At 40.2% G+C, this 23,149-nt stretch overlaps 1 protein-coding gene across 4 annotated transcripts in view; it reads right to left on the bottom strand.

The window, feature by feature from the left end:
- The window catches only part of rap1gap2a (RAP1 GTPase activating protein 2a), a 61,690-nt gene that overhangs the window by 8,298 nt on the left and 30,243 nt on the right, over nt 1-23,149 (bottom strand). For 3 of the 4 annotated variants that reach the window (XM_026319882.2, XM_026319873.1, XM_026319901.2), the window contains 7 exons: nt 12,170-12,254; nt 7,806-7,841; nt 2,768-2,800; nt 2,313-2,534; nt 2,093-2,196; nt 1,224-1,302; nt 490-543 (listed from right to left, as the gene is read on the bottom strand). In XM_026319882.2, the coding sequence (XP_026175667.1) occupies nt 490-543; nt 1,224-1,302; nt 2,093-2,196; nt 2,313-2,534; nt 2,768-2,800; nt 7,806-7,841; nt 12,170-12,254 (613 nt within the window). Of the gene's footprint in view, nt 1-489; nt 544-1,223; nt 1,303-2,092; nt 2,197-2,312; nt 2,535-2,767; nt 2,801-7,805; nt 7,842-7,939; nt 8,075-12,169; nt 12,255-23,149 lie in introns of those variants that run through there. The other variant, XM_026319891.1, reaches the window with a different exon arrangement.

Raw genomic sequence — 23,149 nt, 5'->3', positions numbered from 1 at the left:
GACACAGATGGTTTTTTTCCTTCCCTGAAGCACAGGCTGAAAGCATGCTCCATCACACTGGGCTCATAGGAGGAGCAACACATTCATCATAGCCGTTTTAGAAAGCTGTTGCTGCCTCGTGCTATCACTCATTTCTGATGAATATGGTTAGATACTGGGGGGCTTATGAGGGACAAAATGTGATGAGCTGTTCGTGACTTATTCTGGTTAAGAATCAGAGGGAGTTAGTGAAAACACTTGTGTAGAAACAGTTGAGAAAGGAAACATTGCACTTTATGCTTAAAAACCCCAGGGACTTAAATAAATGGATCTAAATATTTATGGGTTCAAAATACAATTTACAGTCAGTTACTACAAAGTTGTGGCAGATATTCAATGTGTAAGATTTTAACCCTATATTGCAACTTTGGCTGTTGACAGAATAATGCGGGCAACATTAACAGGCTTCATAGGCTGAGGTCACAATGTGAGAGTTGAGGATAAACTCACCCGAGGATACAGGACGGGGTTGAACTTCAGCCCTGTGGCATCGTCACAGAAAAGCTGAAAGACAAAAATATACTGAATACATTCATGTCATTAAATGTGAGAATAATCTTCTGTTTCTCTTACGGAAAGTAGGTTATCAAAAGTATTGGAGATTATCTGCATGAACCAGAATCTTCCCAACTGTTTTTCTATTTAGTCATTTCTGCCCATGAGGCCAGATATGCACTGACTTGTTGGTAACGTTGCTCAATTCCAGTCCCAAGTCTGCCAGTCTTTCTACAACTGGCTTTTGTTGTTTACTCTGTTCAAAAATATGCACAGAGCTGGTGATGACACTGTGTATCCTCTTGTTTTTACAACAAAAACCACAACAGTCATTCACTAGCGTCTCTACTCTACTGCACGTATCATATCCTTTGTTTCTCTGACTGATTTATTCTGCGTCCATCGGCCCGCCCCTGGAAATCGAGCTCAACCAAAGACATTTCAGACTAATTCTTTGTACGGAAAATGAACAGAGTTAGTCTGACTGGCCAGGCTACGTCATTTTACCATTGGGTATATCCAAATAACAGTGAGGACTATCGATAACCAAGCAACGTTTTATGACGCCTGAGCTCATTTTAAAAATAAATACAAAGAAATATAACATGATAACAAGTGAACATCCACTGTATTTTCATTGTGATTGTAAGTCATTTATTTTTAAAACCCTGTGTACTTGTATACTCTACCTTAGCAATCTGAGGTACACTGGGTAGCTGGTTGATGCCTGCTAAAGAGATCCTGTCATGGACTGTTTTGGTCCTCGACCTGAAACATGATTCAGAGGTTTGCTCCATTACAGAGATTTCTTAACATTTGATGTTTTAGGTAAAACATAGTTTGGATAAGATTATTTTAGTCTCACAGAGTCTCATCAGAAAAAAAACAAACAACTAAAAGAAGCAAAAGGCTGAATAATCCCAAATGTAACAAACTGGAGCTATTGCCAGCGTGATCATTCTCACCTGTTAATGAAAATGCCACCAACTGTGATAAAAAGCTGTCTACTGCATCATCACAAATCTGTTCAGAGTAATCATGACAATACACAACTGCAAAATATCACAAAGGAAGAGGTAGGAGAAAGACTAAAACCTGTTTTATGTTATTAGAGGCTGTATCCATGCAGGTGGTTTTTATACCTTAGTCCTATTAAGACTATGTTCTGGTCTGTGAAAAAGTTGGTCCACTTCTGTGGTCCAGACTGAAATATCTTAACAAGTATTACTGTTATTGTCTCTCCCCCTCTCTGTGATGGCTGGTTATTGTGACACATTGTGTTATTGTCACATATTGTCTCGTGAATGGGTGAAACTCAATATTAGGGATATTCAACCATCCATTATCTGTATCACTTATCCAGTAAGTGGTATAGATAGAGGGGTCAGGCTAGAGCCAATCCCAGCAGACAGTGGACCAGAGGCAGGGTACGCTCTGGACAGATCGATATTAGCGATGCTATTTGTCATGGGAGACATACAGTTTTTTTCAGCTGGACAAAAGGAATACCTCAAATTACTACAAATGATGCTGGTACATTTCATTTCTCTCATTGTACCTAAGCATGATGCGTAGAAACTCCTGTGCCTCAGCCTCCTCGTGTTTCAGAGACATGATGAGGTTGCCTATGCTGCTGCCAGTGCAGTAGTAGTTCATGTGTTCCTGGTTGTGTAATTGTAGAAAACATTGTGTGAGAGAACAGTTCTAGGTCAAACACGTTAACAGAGTTCACCTGCTAGAAACCAATGAAACGGACATCAACACACACAGAAACTAACCTTGCCTAAAAAGTGTTTGCGGTAGGCGCGGGCTGTGCTGTTACACTCCAAGCGGTAATTGTGGCCTCCACCAGGGCTCATGCCCTCGCCTCCTTCCTCCTCTTCACAGAAACTGGACTCTGAGGAGGAGGGGGTCCCTGCCTGAGCTTCCACATCCTCGATCCAGTAACCCCCAAACTGTGGCAGGATTACCTGGGGGTATGGACCACCCTTCTCCAGGACCTTTACCAGGAGAGCAGAAGGGAGGGAGACAGAAACAAATTGGAAATAAAATATAATAACTCTAGCTCGTGTGAATTACACCAAACTTGACAATCAGGTGATAATAGGAACTTGGGTGTAATAAAAAATGCAAACTTCAGTTTTAAAAGTTCCATCTATGGTCAGGAACACCAAGCTAATGGTTTACACATGACTAGGTTGTAAACGTGTATTTCAAGTGAGAAATGACTCACATCTTCTATCCGTGGGTAGGGGATGTAGTCATCCTGTAAAACAGTGGACACACACACACAACATTAAAACGAGTCATTTTAACATAATTGAATTTGACTGACTTTGACCATGGTGATACAGCAACATCACAAACACAGAAGTGAAACAGAGGAGAAGCACAACTTATTATGCCAAATGAACTTACAGGCAATGATGAAACACCGTGAAACGCACAATCATCAGGAAACATCAATGAGGGTGTGTCACTCCCTGGTGATGTCAGAGCTATTTGGATTTAGTAGCCCCTGGGATTAAGGCTGTTATGAGCCTGATGTCATTTGGCAGTCTGCTAGCATAGCACAGCTCCTGTGCGTTTGACCTCTAAATACTGCTGAGGCCCATCTGCAACACCAGGAGTGCAGCGCAATGTACGTTCAGCCTGTCATTAATATTCTGCAGCAGCAGGAGTCAGGTTACTGGCAGGCCAGAGAGGATCAATTGAGAGTTGGAGTTCATTCAGCTTACAATCAATCAGATCAGGAGGCTGTTGATTTTATAGTTTAAAAGGCCTGAGAAAAATTGAAAAGTATTTACAGGGGTGTTCAGGGTCACTCATGAAGGGACAGTTGAGACCAGACTACCACAGAGCAAATCAGGACGTGTGATGAAGCAGTGATGAATAAAAACATGCAGAGACATGGGAGACATAGTGACACGAACTGATGCAATCATTAAAGATGATATGAACAAGTGTGTGTTCAGTCACACCTTCCATCTTTTGGTCTCTTCAGCTTTAGGGACCTTATTAATATCCGTACGCAGCGTGAGGGTAGAAAAGTATTGGATGTCAAAAAGCAAGTTCTTTTTTCTTTTTTTGCAACATCATCCTAGAACATGACATTCTCATTTTCTGACTTCATTGTCTCTGTTACTAGATGACAAATGAGTGAGTCATACATGCTAATGCACCTTTCTACGCACACACACAAACACACATAGGTAATACAGACACTTAGTCATCCTCTTTCTCTAAATCCAGCTTGCAGACATGATAAATCTTCCTTTCCACATTTGTTGTTACCATTTGTTAGGACAAAGCAGCATCCAGGCACAGACTGAGGCCTTTTCCAGTCTGCAGTGTTTGGCATATATGCAGAAAAGGCAAACTTACAGACATGGAGTTAATTGAGGTATAAGCCCAGTGGAAGAGTTGAACACAGGAGTGAGGAAATAAATGTATGTGAAGAGATTAGGAGTGCTGAACATACACATCACTGCCATTACTTCTAATGACCCTAGTCATCATCAAGAATCAATCAGCATTCATTTGGACAGTACAAGTACAGACTCATGTACCGCAACACACACTCACAAGCACACACACGCACACACACACACACACACACACACACACACACACACACACACACACACACACATCTCAGTTGACTCTGTAGTGGTGTGTGTCTGTCTGAGAACATATTGATGGAGCAGCTGTTACAGCCACTGGGGAGTCATTGTCAACAATACAAGACTGATCACAAAGACGCTCTTAAGAGGTTTCAATTTTCAGCCGTAGACAAAGAGACAAAAATGAAGAGAGGACAAAAGAGCAGGGAGGAGGGAGAGGTGGAAAGGGGTGCGGTTGGGAGAGAAGAGATGGAAGACATAAAGATTGAGGAAAGATGAGATAGAGATCAAAAATGTGACCTTCTTCAGCACCACCTAGATTACAGCTTTGAAGTGCACTTTCAAATGTGGAGTTACAGGTGGCAGAGCTCAAGAGAGCGGATCCACACAAACTGAGGTGCAGAGAAGATGAATGACATGCACAGTTTCTCTCTCTCACTCTGTGTGTGACTCTGCATTGTCTGGCTGTCACCCATAAGTTACACTTTCCAAATAAATCCGCTGATGACTTCAGCCTGCACGGCCCGCTGTCTCACCATGAGTCTGCAGCTCTGCATCTCCCACTTCTCCACTTAAATCATGATTCAAAAGTTAAGGTCAAGGCCTGTGTTATTTTTTAATGTTCTTCTTCTCAACAAATCACATGAAAAGGGCAAAGCCGACACTGCAGGTCTCTCAAAACTTTATAGCTTCCTCGCACTGTCTGTGTTGCTTCAAACCCATTTCTTCATACTGAAGGTGAAAATCTTTAGCAATGAGTCACAGATATAGTTTTATTTTTTTTATTTAAAAAGCTAAGTAAAACAGCTGGGAAGTGCAGTGTTAACATGACCAGAAAACGGGGAACTAGTGAAAATATTTTCAGGAGCAAATGAATGAATTTCTTTTATTTGTTTTGAGATAAACATGGGGCTCTTTAAACTACAGTCTGCAGGCCTTGGAGACACAGACAGGATCATTGTTGGCTTTAGTAGTTTCATGGAATTTGTTGACATTAAAAAGATAAAGAATATTATATAATTATCCTTTAGGAAAACATATTTTATTTAAAATGAGAGGTTTTGTATGAGGGAAGAAACTTCACTTTCGTTTTATGTTGTGTTCAGGCAATGCTGCATGAAATTAACTTGTTACCTCTAAATCCCACTATTTATAAGCAGGATGCACTACAGAGCCATGTAAGCAGATATACAGTGGGTACGGAAAGTATTCAGACCCCTTTAAATTTTTCACTCTTTGTGTCATTGCAGCCATTTGCCAAAATCAAAAAAGTTCATTTTATTTCTCATTAATGTACACTCAGCACCCCATCTTGACAGAAAAAAAACAGAAATGTAGAAATTTTTGCAAGTTTATTAAAAAAGAAAAACTGAAATATCACATGGTCATAAGTATTCAGACCCTGTGCTCAGTATTGAGTAGAAGCACCCTTTTGAGCTAGTACAGCCATGAGTCTTCTTGGGAATGATGCAACAAGTTTTTCACACCTGGATTTGGGGATCCTCTGCCATTCTTCCTTGCAGATCCTCTCCAGTTCTGTCAGGTTGGATGGTGAACGTTGGTGGACAGCCATTTTCAGGTCTCTCCAGAGATGCTCAATTGGGTTTAGGTCAGGGCTCTGGCTGGGCCAGTCAAGAACGGTCACAGAGTTGTTCCGAAGCCACTCCTTTGTTATTTTAGCTGTGTGCTTAGGGTCATTGTCCTGTTGAAAGGTGAACCTTTGGCCCAGTCTGAGGTCCTGAGCACTCTGGAAGAGGTTTTCTTCCAGGATATCTCTGTACTTGGCCGCATTCATCTTTCCTTCAATTGCAACCAGTCGTCCTGTCCCTGCAGCTGAAAAACACCCCCACAACATGATGCTCCCACCACCATGTTTCACTGTAGGGATTGTATTGGGCAGGTGATGAGCAGTGCCTGGTTTTCTCCACACGTACTGCTTAGAATTAACGCCAAAAAGTTCAATCTTGGTCTCATCAGACCAGAGAATCTTATTTCTCATAGTCTGGGAGTCCTTCATGTGTTTTTTGGCAAACTCTATGCAGGCTTTCATGTGTCTTGCACTGAGGAGAGGCTTCCGTCGGGCCACTCTGCCATAAAGCCCCGACTGGTGGAGGGCTGCAGTGATAGTTGACTTTGTGGAACTTTCTCCCATCTCCCTACTGCATCTCTGGAGCTCAGCCACAGTGATCTTTGGGTTCTTCTTTACCTCTCTCACCAAGGCTCTTCTCCCACGATTGCTCAGTTTGGCTGGATGGCCAGTTCTAGGAAGAGTTCTGGTTGTCCCAAACTTATTCCATTTGAGGATTATGGAGGCCACTCTGCTCTTAGGAACCTTGAGTGCTGCAGAAATTCTTCTGTAACCTTGGCCAGATCTGTGCCTTGCCACAGTTCTGTCTCTGAGCTCCTTGGGCAGTTCCTTCGACCTCATGATTCTCATTTGCTCTGACATGCACTGTGAGCTGTAAGGTCTTATATAGACAGGTGTGTGCCTTTCCTAATCAAGTCCAATCAGTTTAATTAAACACAGCTGGACTCCAATGAAGGAGCAGAACCATCTCAAGGAGGATCAGAAGAAATGGACAGCATGTGAGTTAAATATGAGTGTCACTGCAAAGGGTCTGAATACTTATGACCATGTGATATTTCAGTTTTTCTTTTTTAATAAATTTGCAAAAATTTCTACATTTCTGTTTTTTTCTGTCAAGATGGGGTGCTGAGTGTACATTAATGAGAAATAAAATGAACTTTTTTGATTTTGGCAAATGGCTGCAATGACACAAAGAGTGAAACATTTAAAGGGGTCTGAATACTTTCCGTACCCACTGTATGTACATTTAAATTATTTACTAATGTACAGCATATTTCAATCATTATAACTATGGAGACATGACTTGTTACGTCACCTCTACTGGAGTTTTAAATATCTCAGTTGATATGATTAACTGCATGACAGTGAGCATTTTTAGTAATTACACTTTACAATTCGAACATTTTGACCTTCTCACCCCCGAAGCACTTTTCTTCACTTTCATTTTCAGTATCACTGATTAATATTGAGTATTTCTACCTCTTTCTTTTTCTGTGCCTTTCACTGCGTCCCCACCCCACCACCTTCTTTCTCTTCCTCCTCTGCCTTTTTATACCCCCATCTGTCCTCAGACTAGTCAGAGCCTGTGCACACAGTAGCCCGTAGAGGACACAAGGTGGTCGCATACAGAAAGACTGAGACAGACTTTGTTCAGGAAGAAAAATCAATGTGATCATACTGAGAAGGAGAAAAAAGTTATGCTAGTCCAGCTCTTTCCAGACCCGTACTTCTCTGCTCCCAGCATGCCCGCTATACAATCTAAGCAAACAGAACGAACCCAGCAGGCTGACCTACACTGAGTGAGTCATCAGTGTCTGTCTCATCTTTTGTGTTCACTAAATGTGGTTGTGGTCAGAGAAGAAGAAGGGAGAGGACAGACACCATCATCACAGTATGTTCAGTTCAAACTTTCAAACTTTCAGCCAGTGAGAGAACAAACATGCTCAGTAGTACAATGTTAGTCACAGCTCGAGAGAAACAAATGGGGAAACAGAAATGGTGAAATGAGGAAGAAAGAAACTGGACTCACAGGAAAAAAAAAAAGTTTCATGATTTCTTACCTGCATCCTTTCCAGCATATCGAAGAACTCTGCAGACTGAAACACAAGGAAGCAGACAGAAAATAAGAAAACATAGAAAACATGTTCTAGCACTGCTGCACTTTGACCTTCAGAACATCAAAATCTACACTTACCACATGCTTAGGCAGTAACCAACTCTTTTATCACCCTTTAGGTGACCCTAAGATACACCCTAAGATACACTTACAACAGTAACATCAGTGTTGACAGCAGTAATTCATGCTGACAGTGTATAGCTTCCCTCCACAATGTAAACGTGTCAAGAGGGCAGGGCAGGGCAGAGACTTTCCCAGCAGCTTCTCACACCCACATGCACACACTGATAAGGAGCCACTTCCTCAGAAAGCAACATACACACACTGACGCACACTTACATATACACATGCATCTTTGAGTGTGTTCACACATCCTCGGTCCCAGGGCTTCCACTTTGTCATATAAACAAGCTCACAGCAGCAGGTGATAATGGTCTTGGTACTTTGCATCTTTGCGATTTAAGTTTGGCACATATATAACGTGTGAAAACTGGAATGGTTGAGGCCGTGAGTAAACTTGGTGTGCACGTATAACACTCACTAGCAGGTCATATGCAAATTCCTGGCACCAAAAGTCTAGTTAAGAAATGAATGCTAAGCCCACCATATGTTTCTCCATATTAATACAGAATACACTGTTGTTGAATCTCAATGAAGCCAATTAAAAAAAAAACATACACCAACATGCATCAGGCTCAGAATTTCACCAGTCATGCTGCACCATAAAATACTAAGCAAAAGGGTCTGCGTAATAAATACCTTACCACTGAACTGTAGCTGTGCAGCCAGGAAAGTCTGGAAAGGTGTTTAACGTGTGTTTTATAGCTGCTTAAATCTCCTTATTCTAGCAGTGAAAAACTTTATACTTGACTACATTTGAGAACCACCGCTGTAATAAACACAAATGCTTCTTCTCTACACTGGTTCCCCGCACTTTATGAAAACCTATAAATCTATCATCACCACTCCCTCTACCGACAGAACCACACACACACGCATAACTTATCAATGAGTTAATATTAACCTGTTCAAAGTGTTGTAAGCTGATACAGTGTTGGGCCTGGACCTGCAGAGTCAGCGCCAGACGAACAGACCAACCATAAGAACAGCTGTCTGTATCTGTTACATGGATCTGGGAGTCTACACGTGCTCTCAAACAACCACGTTTGCATGGTGTGCGTGTGTGTGTGTGTGTGTGTGTGTGTGTGTGCGTGTGTGTGTGTGCGCACTAATGGTGATAGCAATGTATTAGGCAGAGCGTCTATGGCTTTATTTATTTATTTTTTTTTTAGTTTAATCTATGAAAGTGTGAGCGACACATCCTCACTAACCGTTGACCGTGACACTTTAAAAGACACAGTGATGCAGCTCATCCAGCAAGTGTTTGAGTGGGCTCCTGCAGTGCTGACAGTGAGTGGGCTCCTGCAGTGCTGACAGTGTGTTCAATCATCAGGTGTATCCCCTACAGTCACCAGACGACAGCAAGGACAAGAGACACCTATCTGTCTTTCTGTTTCGCTGTCAATCTAAAACAGTACGTCTCTATTTGTCACTTTGGCGTCCTTGTACTTTACCCCGTCTGTTATTACACAGTACTAGCATCTTCTCCCTCTTTAACCCTCATTAACCTTTATTTTTCTATTGTGTCTCATATTTGTCTGTTTTTTTTTTAACCTTTTCCCCTTTTCTCTTAGTCCTCATCTCTTTTTTTTCTTTATGTCTCTTTCTAACTGGCCCAGCAACAACAGCTTTTATCTCCCTTGACAACCCACTGGGGTTACCACGGATCGTAGGCAGATTATAGCGGCCGCCTGCCTGCCAGACTGACAGACAGATTCATTGGCAGCTAGAATTCACACATATTCATGTAGTGTCATGAACATAGTCAGCTGACAACTGTATAAGCCAGACAGGGATAGTCTTATAATGTTAGACGGATTAAATGACTATTAAAGAATCTAACTTTTTCTAAAAACATTGATTAAAATTAGGGAAAGGCAAATTCATCATTATTCTTTTTAAATTTTCTTTTTTTTTTTTTTTTTTTGTGTTTACAGTCCTTTGGTCGGTGTGGATGAAGGGATGGACCTGAGCCGGCGATCTTGACCTCTCAGCTATCAGATGTACAGTAAGTCACAAACACACATGCAGTATCCTCACAGCACAGCTCAAATACCTGGAACATACAGTATTTGCACTGACACTCATCTGTTTTTAGTAGTTGAGCCAATATGGTTTCGGCTTGGCCCCTGGGTTTGTGTAATGTGCTGCACACGTGGGAGTAAATCTGCTATAAATACGGCATCAAGCTGTACAACTTGCTGACTTTGCTCAACTGTGAACAACTGTCAATGTCAATTTTATGTCAATTTTATATCATTTTTTAAAACAACATGCAATTGTAATTAGTGAATTCATATACATCAAACAGTGAACACGAAGCCACACGCTTCATACATCTGAAAAGTATATTCATTTTTAGTAAGAGACTCTGGGTAGAGGCTGCTGTTTGTGTCAAAATACAGACTTACCTTAGCAACGGCTGCTACAACATCTGAGCTCACTGTGTCTGTTTCTTCCTCTTATTCATACTCGTCTCTCTCTCCCTCTTCTACATTTAGAAAATGACTTCCCTCTCACACACTTTGGCTGGACAATAATCTCTAATTTGCCTTTTAAAAATCTAAAGCTTAAACAGGAAAGTCAAGTCATGTGGCAAACAGGTCATTCCAGTGTGTGTGTTTCTACACACAAACACACACCCAGTCATACTTCAATCACTTCAGGGGACATTATATAACCTCAAACGTAACCACTAAGCCTTATTCTAACCACAACCCAAACCTATCATACGTATCCAACCTTAGTTTGATGATTTGAATTTAAACAGGATTAAATTATTATTAAATTATTATCTACCTTGACATTAATTACCTGGAGACTTATCATTAACATCAACTGTAAGTGCTACCTGCCTAATCCCAGGTCATCCCCACAAAATGAGTAGCACCAGGCACACCCTGTGTACTTGGTTGAATATGTTTTTGGTTGTTGTCAGTGTTTCATTTCTAAGCTGCAGAATCCTCTGTGGTTTGTTCACACCGTTTATGTCTCTCATACAGATTGATGCATTTGATGTGGACAATTCACCAGTGTGACACGGATGATGAATACGTGACCATTAGACCACTCGGCTCCCAGCAAAATTGTGGGTTGGTGATTGATAATTACCAGAAATCAGCCACACATTGAGAAGGCAATTCATATCCTCTGGTCGAGTTACATCTCTCTCATATAACGTGATTATTTATGTTGATTTGCCCGTTTTTGCATGTCTTTTGTCCTGTCTTGGTCTGACCAGATTTTCAGTCAGCTTTGTCTCTTTTAACAGAAGCACAGAGCAAGTTTTCATTACCTGTGTTTTACATCGCTAATCTTCCTTCCTGAAAACCATATCCCATCTTTTATCATACTACAAGTCTAATGCAGTGTGAACAATGACTCTCTGAAAACATCACACTCAAGCTCATAGAAATAGTAAAAAATGATTCCTCTGTGCAGAAATACATATCACTAAATGAATTCACTGAGACAACACCTGAGAGAAATGATCCTCTACAGTCTGATGGATTTAATTTAACGTTCAGTTTGGTTTTGCGCCAATATTTTTTTTCCAATTTGCCAAGTCACAGCTTTGGCCAGAGTTTCCTTTGAGGAGACAGTTTTGATTTGACTCAACTTCATTTTTGGACAGAATACCATTAACCTGAGAATAAAACTTCTTACTGTAGTTGGTCTAAGCATCTACACCACAGGGTGACCTAAATGCAGCTCTCTTTTTTAAATTAAATATCAAAATACGTTCAAAAGAGTCCAATACATACCAGAACTATAAATAAATGTTGTGCATTGAGGGAAATAAAAACATTAATAAAATCTCACTTGAATAGAGGCCCTAATTTAAATTTTGTTTAAACATCTCACCGATAAAAACCAAAACTGTAAAAGGTATTTTGCTAATTTATTCAAAACAGATAAATGGACAAATATAAATTGAATTTTCACAGTTGTAGATCAATTACAACTGTAACAGATGTTTTGACATAAATTAGCAACGTCACCTGTAAAAACATTTCTCTGCTTTATGTAAATCCAGTTTGTCTCTGTCTTTGAAAACCTTTTTTTCTGAAGGGATTTCTCAATGAGGATAACCAGAATCAATATATTTTAAAAAGGCAAACTATGTCTATGTTTGTCTATACATGTGTATGTGTGCACATGCATAATAAATGAGTGTGTGCGCCCTACCTTCATGCTGGGTGGTGCAGTGCGGGGGGGTGACGGGGGACATTCTCCCAGAGGGACGGTGGAGATGTTCAGCAGCTCCTGTTTCCTGGACAGAAGGAGATAAAATGGGGAATAAACAAGGTTGATATGTTTGTGTTTATGACCACAAAATGTTCTTAATGTCATCAGCTCTCATCATTCACTTACAATTGCACAGTAAATTGATTAGGCTGAAGTACTGTCCTTCCTGGATTTAAGTATGTGGATAAAAGGCGACCACAATTTCCTCTCTGATATAGCCATATAGCCATTTTTTTTTTTTTTTACTAAAATATGCCTTAAATTACTTCTGTTCTGATTCAGACAGTAAGTAGGTTCAGTTATGTAAGAATGAACACTGTCTGCTTTTCCATTGCTGCACTGCTCTATACCGACCAGCCAAGGCATCTCATTTTAATTAACTGATATTTTTTATATTTCTCTTTTCTCATGTCTTTCTTGCATCTCACTTTGAGGAAAATAAGATGCAAGTGAGGAAAATCTAAAGAAAATCAAAGAAAACCTTATTTTTAGCATTGCCAGCAGTTCTCCTGTAGAAATTCTATGTCAAACAACTGAACAATTCATTTAACCAGTGTTATACTTCACAGCTGTCTGAGGACTGTGCATTGTATTATGCAAGAAAGGATGACTCAACACCTACATGAAAACCTAACTGAACAGCTAGTTAAGCTAATCAGTGCATTGCAAGAGTTAAGTGCACTGCAAATTAACATGTGGAAAGCAAGCCATTAGCTAGCTAAACAGGACAGTTGATTTAACTTTTACTGTAGCTATAATTTCAATTTAAGTCGGAGAGCATTTGGGTAATACACGGAGTATCAGATGGCTCGCTGCAGTCCCACTGGCTAAAACTTTAAGATACGTCCTCTGGGGCTACAAACCTCTTCTGCTCTTTTATGCTTGTTCTTTGTAGAGTTCCCAGAAGCATGAGTGCACATTAATGACTCCAGATGTTAAAGGTCGAGCTGTCAGTGAAAGGATTACACTAACCCCAGAAACATGCCATTGATTCAAATAGATGGATGGTTTTATCCAAAGTTACAGTCTCAAATGTGTTGCTTTCTGATACATGCCTACATACTGTATGTTGAAAATGTGATCAAAATCAAGAAAGTGTACAAATAATTTAAAAAACTGAGTATTGGATAAAACTATCCTTTCTTCAGTGACTGACAGTGAGGAATGCATAATGAGCAAACCTGAGTTAGATATTTCTGCAAATGTAATACAATTAAAACTGAGATCTCTCATTTCTAAAACTATTCATACCCTTTGCTGTGACACCCTGTGGTCAGGTGCATCCTGTGACCTTTGAATAATTAATAATAATTAATATGAGACATGCCTAGGACTTCAATGGAGTTCATCTGTAGCAACCTGACATGATTAGATACAACTTAGAAAAGCCAAACCTGTAACTAATGACTTCAGATTTAGAAGATGGATGGAGTGTTAATGAGAAATTATCTTTCCTGTCACTATCTGTAACAATAATAGCTTGTTCTCCATTCTCATGCAGTGTTTATGAGCAGCAAAGACACTTAATGGCACACATTAAAAATATCAAGGAGTGTGTTGTGGTAACCGAGCCACAGTTCCTAGTCCACATTTGCTTTTTGACATTGGCAGCCATAGTCTGTCAGTTTGTACTGAGGTTTGCCGACACCAAAAACTAAGGTGGAAAGTCACAGACTGAGCACAGCTCCATTAGCCATTTCATCGAGTCTCCATTAGCCCTTTCAAGACAAATCCAAATCCTATTGAACCCTATTCATCTGACGGTGCAGTCAAAAAGCCCACACTGGCCAGTTCTTTCCACAGGATCAGCATTCACCCAATGCACCACTGATCCCTGTGTATGTAATACTGCAGTACATTATGTTAGCACATATAGCAGCCAAGGGTGGACAGTGTTTGGCAGTGAAAGGAAAGAAAACATATTTTTACTAGACATTGTTCACTGCTCTTTGTTTTCCTCAGCTAGCAGGTGAAAGAGGACATCATGTGTTTTTTTTACCACCTATGAAAAGGAAATGTTGCTGCGTCTGTGAAAAGTGTCCATGAAAGAGAGAGGGGTTAGATGAGGAGCTGATGTCCTTGCTGCCTGGACTGTTCCTGTGGTGACGCAACAACAGCTACGTCACACTCCCACCCAGGAAAGGGAGGGAGAGCACTGACTGGGAGAGCAGGAGGGAGGAAGAAAGAAACTATTTGGACACAATAGGTCATGGTGAAAGTGAGTCAGAGGAGAAAAGTGTGGAAAGAGAATTAGTTAGATGTACAGTCAGGGCAGTTAAAGAGGTGCATCTTCAAAGAGCATCATAAAATAGCATAATATGTAACCGCATCCCTAGGAATTGTATAATTAACACCAATGCCCAGTGCTGAAACACAAGGTGCTGAGCTCTTTCTGCAGTGAGGAAGAAAGTCAGGGTGTGGAGGTGGAGCATAGAAGAATGGACTTTCAGGCAGCAGACTGGAGCTTGTGTCTTGTCACAGACTAGCCCCAGCTTGTGCCATTGCGTGTACTAATGAGTCACACACATTTAACTTCATGACTTAAATGTAACGATAAAATGTAAACTGGGCCTAGATGCAGATGTGCAATACACCATACCATAGCCGACATGCACAGGTGTTAGCTCTAAGACAACAGATTCACTTTAGATGCATAGTAACTTACACAGCAGAGGGAAAAGTAGGATCTCTTGCTTTAAGTGCCAACATAAGCTGCACCTTCCAAGCACGGTTATGAGTAATCAATTTCAGCTCTGACTTGTTTAATAGCAGATTCTTCATTATATATTTCTTTGATATTGCAGAAGTAGCACCTGGGCTATGAAATGCAATCACAAGGACAATTTGCATTCATTCCTCTGGCTCCAGGCCGATACGAACAACACTTGGCAAAACATTTCCCAGTGAGACAAAACGCACCGGCTGCCTCACAAATATATTATTTTAATGTACTCTAACTACTGGCTGCAGGGACCACGCGGCAGCTGTGCTGGGTTGTGTGGTACTTCGCCAGGAACAGAGAAATCACCTCTGAAACATTTATTCATCCACAGCAATAAATGGTCACTTAAAGGATTTCAGAAAAGTGGATGAATGTGGCGTAACTTAAGTCAAGCATCTGCCTCCCAGAGCTGGGATTAGGTGATTGTAAACCTGCTGGGCAAAAATAGAGAAGGTCTTGCTCTACATGTCCAAAGTAGTACAACATGTACCGTTCTTACAGTGTGTCTATTTGGCTGGCACTGATTATGGTTGATTCAACAGTAATTACATCTACACAGTCATCATGTTAATTTAATGATGCCAGTAATGTGGGTGTGTATTTGTGAGAGAGGGCGGGACGGATAGAGGAAAGGATTGTAATAGATCTGTTACTTCATGTATTGATTACACCAATAAGATAAAATTAGGACAGGGGCACGTCAGACACAAACATGGACACCTGAAAGGTGTGAGAAAGAGTGACAAGAAGAGGAATAACACCTGTACACATCCCTACATGCTGGAATAAAACTGGAAATAAGGTGAAGGGGAGTGCAGAGAGGATAAAAATAAAGAACAGAGACAGAAAGATTGAGAAGAGGAGAGGGTGAACTGTAGGTCTCGGTTATGATGCCTCTCCAAGGGACTTACTGCGTTTCCAGTTCAGCTTAATATTTGTTTTGAAACTTGATAAGAAGCCTGATTCTCATGTCAATTGGCCAATTATACAACTGATGGTTTCTCTAATGGATTTAATAAAACAGTAATTGGAGACAGACAAAAGAAGGGAGAACAGATATGGAAAACATGGAGGGCAGGGAACATAAGACAGTCTGCTGTGGAGCGTAGCACCCATTAACTCTAATGTATATTAAAGTGACTGAGAATAAAAATCATGTCACACTGCAGTTTCCTCTGGAACATCACATATTAAACCTGACAGCTGCAGCTCATAGGCCCAATTTAAGGGGCTGATGTTAAAGGAAAGATGATTCCTGATGCTTAATCTAACCAAAGTGAATTAAGTTTGCAGCCAATGAACACATCTCACTTCTCTCTTAATGAATACACCTAAAGATTGAAGCTTTGCATCGACATTTGTATTTAAGGAGCTGTACTGTATGAAAAAAACTCATCGTTATAGTTTTGTTGTACCTTCACTCACTACAGGAGATCCCTGAGGGACTTGGCCACAACGCCACAAACAGGAAGATGACAGTTTACATCAGAAAAGTTTTAAAAGGATGTTGAAGAAGCAGGTCATTAAGGAGTAAGTGCACAAAAGGTGGTATTTCTTAACATAAATATTAAGGCAACAGGCAAAAATAAGCCTCAGGAAAATTACCTGGAAGCTTAAAGTGAAACAGAAATAAAGAACAAAAAGCTGCAGGTGTAGAGCAAACTGCCACAGTCTCCTGACATGAATGAAACTGTTACCTGTTCAGGTAAGTATTGGGTGATCTAAACAAAGAAAAGACATCGAGGTCATAACAAAACATTAAGGGTAATGTAAAATATCGCAGTTACTACAAACCTCTCAATGTATCCATATTGTACATAAGTACGCCTCAGCACACAAAACTGAACATAATTTACTGCAGTACAATGTTACCTATCCTCCTCCGAGTCAAAAATATGCAGATTCTCACAAAGAGGGTGTAATGATGCAAACCCATCTCCACTATCCCTGACTGAGCAGCTGATTAAGTCCATCATCACAGGCTGAACAGACAGAAAATACCAGAAATATCTCACAGACAAGACCTTCGCTTAAAAGACAACACTAAGAAACCAGAACAACACAAACCAGCTAAAGCAGCCTGTGTTATTTACCTATAACTTCATTAATATAGTAATTAATTGATCCACTTAAAAACTGGGAAGAACAAAACAAGAGATGCACTCAGAGCAGAGTGAAACAGAAAAATACTGTCCCAAATCTTCAAACATTCGAAGGCTGAAAGCTTATAAACACAACACATGAATAAGTAATTATAGCACAGAAAACTAAAAAAATCTAAAACGATTTACAATCTAAAAGTCTTAATTTACAGCTGAATGAAAGATTATTATATTATTATATTATAATATACTACATATTGAGTGTTACTGTATATAATAAATAGTGAAAGGGTGAAGGAGGGAGTGATATCAGACATAGCCTTAGTCTTGATTAAGTCTTTTAAGCAGCAACTTAAATCACTATTCAACCCAATCACTTCCCTTCTTCACTTCGTCTTCTTCTCTATCCTCCATTTGCTTTGAGGCTGCCACTGTTGTGAAGTCTGTTTCACACAGGAGAGAAATGGATGTACAGTATGAGTCAGTCAGCTGTTCAACAGGAGAGCACAGGCATCCCAGATATGTGCAGATATGTTCAGAGGTCAAGAGAGCAGAAATTAGAAGACAACTGCGCTCTGAGTCACCGGCTGTTTCCTGTGGGACTGACAGGCCTCGCTTTCTCTCTCTATCTCACTGTGATACGAACAGATACGAAACTGACGGCAGATAAGACTGTCCAGCCAGACAACCAGAAACACTGAAGACAAAGGCAGATAGTGTGAGGGGGATGAGGAAGAGTGGGAGCAGCATGTCCCTGCTGAAAGACACATCACTGCTTTTATAAATGAATATATACAAGAAAACATAATAATAATAATAATAATTGTCCTTTCAGCTGCAGAGCTCGCAAGTAGAAAGTAGAGGAAGTAAATAAGCTTTTCATTTAGCTGTTCAGCTGATAGAGTGAAAGAAAGGAAATTGATTTTCTGTTTGTGGCTCTGTGTTTATTGGGGCCATGGTGCAAGTGCTCACACACACCAGACCCCATTTTAATGTATTTTACAAACATTAAACAGAACAACACTTTGGTACACATAGCTTAACACACACTTTGTCATTGATGCCCTCTCAACATCTTGAAGTGACAGATCTTGTGAACAAATGCGCATGCACACACACACACACACACACACACACACACACACAAGGTAAAAGAACCTCAAGTGGTTTGTGTGCACTCTGCTTTGTTAATACAATTTTGGACCAAGCTGCATGGAAGTATTTATAATGTAGTTTTTAAAATATTTTGCATGTCAGTATTAAATGTTTCCCAATTTGCACCTGAAAGTAAAATTACTGCAGGAGGTAAACAAAATGTTTCATTTTCTTTCATTTGTTTCATAAGCGCCTCAGCATTTATTCCACCCACTCAACTAAACATTTATCAAGATAAAGTCCTTCTACTTGGCGAATAAAGGTATGAATTCAGGTTTTATTTCCTCCTGTCCTCTTGGTTCACATGGCTTTCCTCTCCCTTTTCAATTAGTGCTGTGATTATTCCGAATGTCAGACTAAAGTGACACCAGTGAAGGTCTCACCCTCTCCAGGCCAAGGCAGCCCCACCCTAGGAAACTATGACTGTGTGTGTGTGTGTGTGTCATGTTATTCCTCTCAAAGAAACCAGGTTAATTATACTGCAATAAGTCTATTACCCTGCACTACAACATATTCCTGTGCTGTTTTAAATACCAACCACTACCAAACCGTTGACGTTAACACAGGCTTTAAATATCACCAACAAATGTCCAGCATCTTTGACACACATACACCCGGTATCATGTAAACACCAGAAGAAAGCACTCCAAAGCAGTAAAAGGTTACGCACTGCAGCTTTTGTCTTACCTTTGAAATGTCAGTGTTGTTTTCTGTCTCGCTGCACAAATGGTTCCAGGAGACCTCTGATGGACATTTAAGAGTATTTACTTCCCAACAGCAGGGAAACACTGATAAAGGCCACAGGCTGATTCATGTTTGTTTCTTAGTCGACAGTGGTGCTTCATGTAGTTTAATCACACTTTATTTGGGTAGCCCAGCAGTTCTGTCAATTAGGAGAGTATATTGTAGTAGTAAATGCATAAACATGAAGCCTTAGATCCAAAAAGCTACTGAATAATGCCTCAGCCTCAATATTAAAATGCAGTGTTTACACCTCGCTGAAAAAAATCCTTCTATTTGGGTTTTAAAGATGAAAAGATGTCATCTTAATGCTTTTTAAAATGACTCTCTTGTCCTATAAAGATGTTCTTTGTAAAATCTGCACTATTCTGTTTTTTATTTTTTTGCAGCTACTTTTAGAGTTTCAAGATTCGAGGTACTAAACTGCTAACATGAATGTAGACATATGTATATGAGGGTGAATGTTCTCCCTTTGGATTGAGTAGGTCTACATCAGCTATATGAATTTTATATTTTTGATTGCATGTGAGGTTCTTGTCCGTTTTGGCTCAGTGCTGCAATGCAGTGAAAAACAAGGCTGTCCAGCATTACCTCACTCTGTCATATCACAAAATGCTCTAAATCCCATTTGAGCCTATTCATTTTCTGGGACCCACATCCTCTTCATCGCTGCCCAATCACACCCCATCTAACTGACTTGAATCAGAGGAAAAGCATCTGTCAGATGACACTGAATATTTCTCTCATCAACCAGCTCCACCACTTAGGACAAACTGATAACCACACGAGAGCAGGAAGGTCCTGAAGAAAAGGAGACAGATATGAAGACAGAGAGAGGGAGAGGTGAGGAATGAAGGGCTGTCACACAGATTGCTGAACAAGAGAAGGCCACAGAGCGAGGTGTGGTGCGAGAGAATAAAATGAATCTGTGCAGACTAAAAATAGCACCTTCAATCCCCAGTGCAGAGCTGGGTAAATAGGGCTGTCCAAGGTGGGTCTCTGGACACTTGTTAGAGACAATGCCATCTCATCCATTACACCCCAAGACACGAATGACTGTCTCTCTCTCTCTCTCCCACACACACACACACACACGCACGCACACACACATATATCTGTACAACCAGACAGCGAAGACACATCTGACTTCAAGTGCAATCAGACGTGCATGTTTCTTTGTGTGTGCGAGCTTATACTAGTGGTATGGCTGCTTATCACAAAAGCTGTGAAACACACAACAAGAATAAGAGGGAGGTTAAAAGAGGAAGTAATTGAGGGTAGAGAGGAAAAGTGGGGTGAGATGGTGAAATGGAAATAAGAGTGACTCAGTGAAAGCACAGTAGTTATGTTGACAGCAGGAGGAGGCAGGGTAATACAGAAAAAGGCAAAACTGTTTTGGGTGGTGAGAAAAGCAAAATGAAAGCTTGAAAACATCAACTTTAGTTAATCTCGCAAGGTTTTTCTCTACATACAAGTGCAAATGTTCAGTCAAGCTTCAATACAGGAAAAAACTAATGGTTCACAGATGGTCTGCATTTTTTCCTGTATAATAATGAGAAAAGTTAAAATGGAAAAAAACAACAACTTTACATAACTCCAACAATTGTATAGTCAAAGCATACAGTAGCTGTGTGTGTAGTGTTGTAGTAAGAGTGAGAAAGTCTTTTTATTTACTTCTCCAAAACAACAACAACAAGAACAACAACCCAAGAGCAGAGTGTGAGGAATTAAACAAACAGAGGCTTAATCTGCTGTAACTCTGCATTACCTCCAAGGCCAGGGAGCATTTCATTAGCTAATAGAATTAGTTGATTATAGAGTTGATTATACACCTGGCACAGTCATGAATGGAAAGTATTTCTCCACCGTGTGGGAGTCTGGTCCTGGACGCTGCCAGAGTGTAGGCTAGTGTTAATAACTCTGTTCATCTTATTGCTGGATTTGGAGGAACTGTATACAGGCCAAATGGTCCATTACACTCAAACTGCCACCAGTTGTTGATCTATTATATGTTAGTCAGTTTTCGCTTGTTCACTTGTTTTGGAGTAATATTAAATGCATAAACACGGTGTCGGCAGTCCTGGTTTTTAGCTGTGACTAGCTGTGCTCTAGTTATTCTCTACCAAACCTTGAAACAACCACGTGGCTACGGTGGGACACAATGACAACACATGAGATGGCCTGATCTTAAACCGGCCAGTTTATGAAAGAGAAGCATCACCATTGCTGTACTTGCTGGTTTGAACAGAAATGAATGAATGAAGTTTATCAAGTTCTTCAATGTGAGATGGCAGTCAGCTTATGTTTAACCATTTATATTTCTGCAATTATGCAGAAAACACCTGAACATCTTAATATGAAAAGAGCCCTCAAACAAACAGGCCACTAAATATTTTTCTGATTAGATTTGCTCTTAAGGGACTTATTAAGGAGACTTAGAGGCATCTGTCAAATCTAGTCAATCCATCTAGTCCAAAGGGAAATATGATGTGCAGACAGGGTTTAGAACAGCAAAACAAAACAAGTCAGACAACCGGGACAGTCACATAAAACTATGAGACCATAGCAAGCGAATAAAAACAATTAGGGGAGGAAAAAGCTATCATGTGGCATAAGGTTTAAACAAATTAAAGCAAACTGCAATATCACCAGCCTTTTCTCTTCCTGGGTGACATTAACAAGCCTGTTCTCTCTGACTGTATAAAGACAACACAAAGTAAAGACCAAATCTATAAATCTTCCACACAACAAACATCAAAGCAGGAAAAAACACTTTAAGAGTTAAACTCATCTGGATGAAAACATGTTTCACCATTTGAAATTCTCAGTTGATTTTTACACAGTTTCCTGTTCACAGCAGTGGCCAAACATTTGTTGTCAGATCACAGTCAGATCATAGGACGACTTTCCAAAACCAATACTCGTGTCCTTAGTTTTTCCTACATTTAGCAAGATGAAGGACTTATTACACTGTGACACAAAGTCCTCCTCCACAGGTCAGTGATCTTATTCCACCGAGTCCATTTAGGCTGACTAACACCTGAATCATCAGCACAGTTTATTATCTGTCTGTTCACATCATTATTTTGACAGTTGTTCTTATAAATAAAATGTAGAAGGTGAAAAAGACCTTGTGGGGATAAAAAGAGGGATTTTTACTTAAAGGAGACTGTTTTCAGTCTCAGTGTGACCTGCTGATTAAAGGAGTAGTTCAGCATTTTGGGAAATATTGTTTTATTGTAAAGATTTGGATGAGAAGATTCATGTTTTAAATATGAAGCCAACAGGCAGTTCATTATCGTAGCATGCAACTGTACTGTGCAAATGTTTTAGGCACTGAAAATACACAGGGCATGATTTTAATATAAATAATATAAATAGATTTTATCGGTTAACTTCATCCAATGTGCAGTAAAGGGAATCAGACCTAAATCTAATCAGTTCTCTCTGGTTTGACCTGCTCACAGTTTCTCCTGGTACTTTGCAGAACCTTGGAGAAGCTGCTTCAGTTCTTCTGTAGATTCAGTCTGTCCCAGTGTTTCTGTCTCTTCATGTGATCCCAGACCGACTCCACACTGCTGAGATCAGGGCTCAGCGGGACTCAGACCATCTGCTCTGGGTCTCCTAATAGTTCTTCATAATAAACTCTAGTTGATTCTTTGGGCTTGTTGTCCTGCACAATAGGTGGCACAGGCCAGGCTGGATGTTTCCAACAGTTTCAAGCATTAATGCTAAGCTAAGTTACCAGCTGTTGCCTAATATTTACTGGTGAGATACAAGTGGCATCAGTCCTCTTGGCTAACTTTTAGAAGAATATGTGTTTGAAATCCAATAATTAATGTGAAAATCAAGGTTCTCTTCAGTTATACTGTAAGTGCTTTGCTGTTGAAGGTAATTATGGAGAAATTTATCCATATTCTCAGGTTCTTTGGTTTTTGATGCTCTTAGAAAGGCTGAAATTCACTGATACAGTAAACTGTCTGCTTCAAGCCTAAATGACTCTGAGAACTGAGTCTGTCGAATCAAGCTGGTCTAACCCCTAATTGAACTACAATAAGGGGATGCTTTTTTTGATATTTTAAAAGGGGCATCCATCCATCCATTATCTATATCCGCTTATTCCTTAACCAGGGTCCCAGGGATCTGCTGGAGCCTATCCCAGCTCTCTTTGGGTGAAAGGCAGGGGTACACCCTGGACAG

The sequence above is a fragment of the Mastacembelus armatus genome, chromosome 13 (assembly GCF_900324485.2).
Source record: "Mastacembelus armatus chromosome 13, fMasArm1.2, whole genome shotgun sequence".
Classification (NCBI taxonomy): domain Eukaryota; kingdom Metazoa; phylum Chordata; class Actinopteri; order Synbranchiformes; family Mastacembelidae; genus Mastacembelus; species Mastacembelus armatus.
Note: the sequence above shows the minus strand (reverse complement) of the source record. Positions and strands in the feature narration are given on the sequence as shown.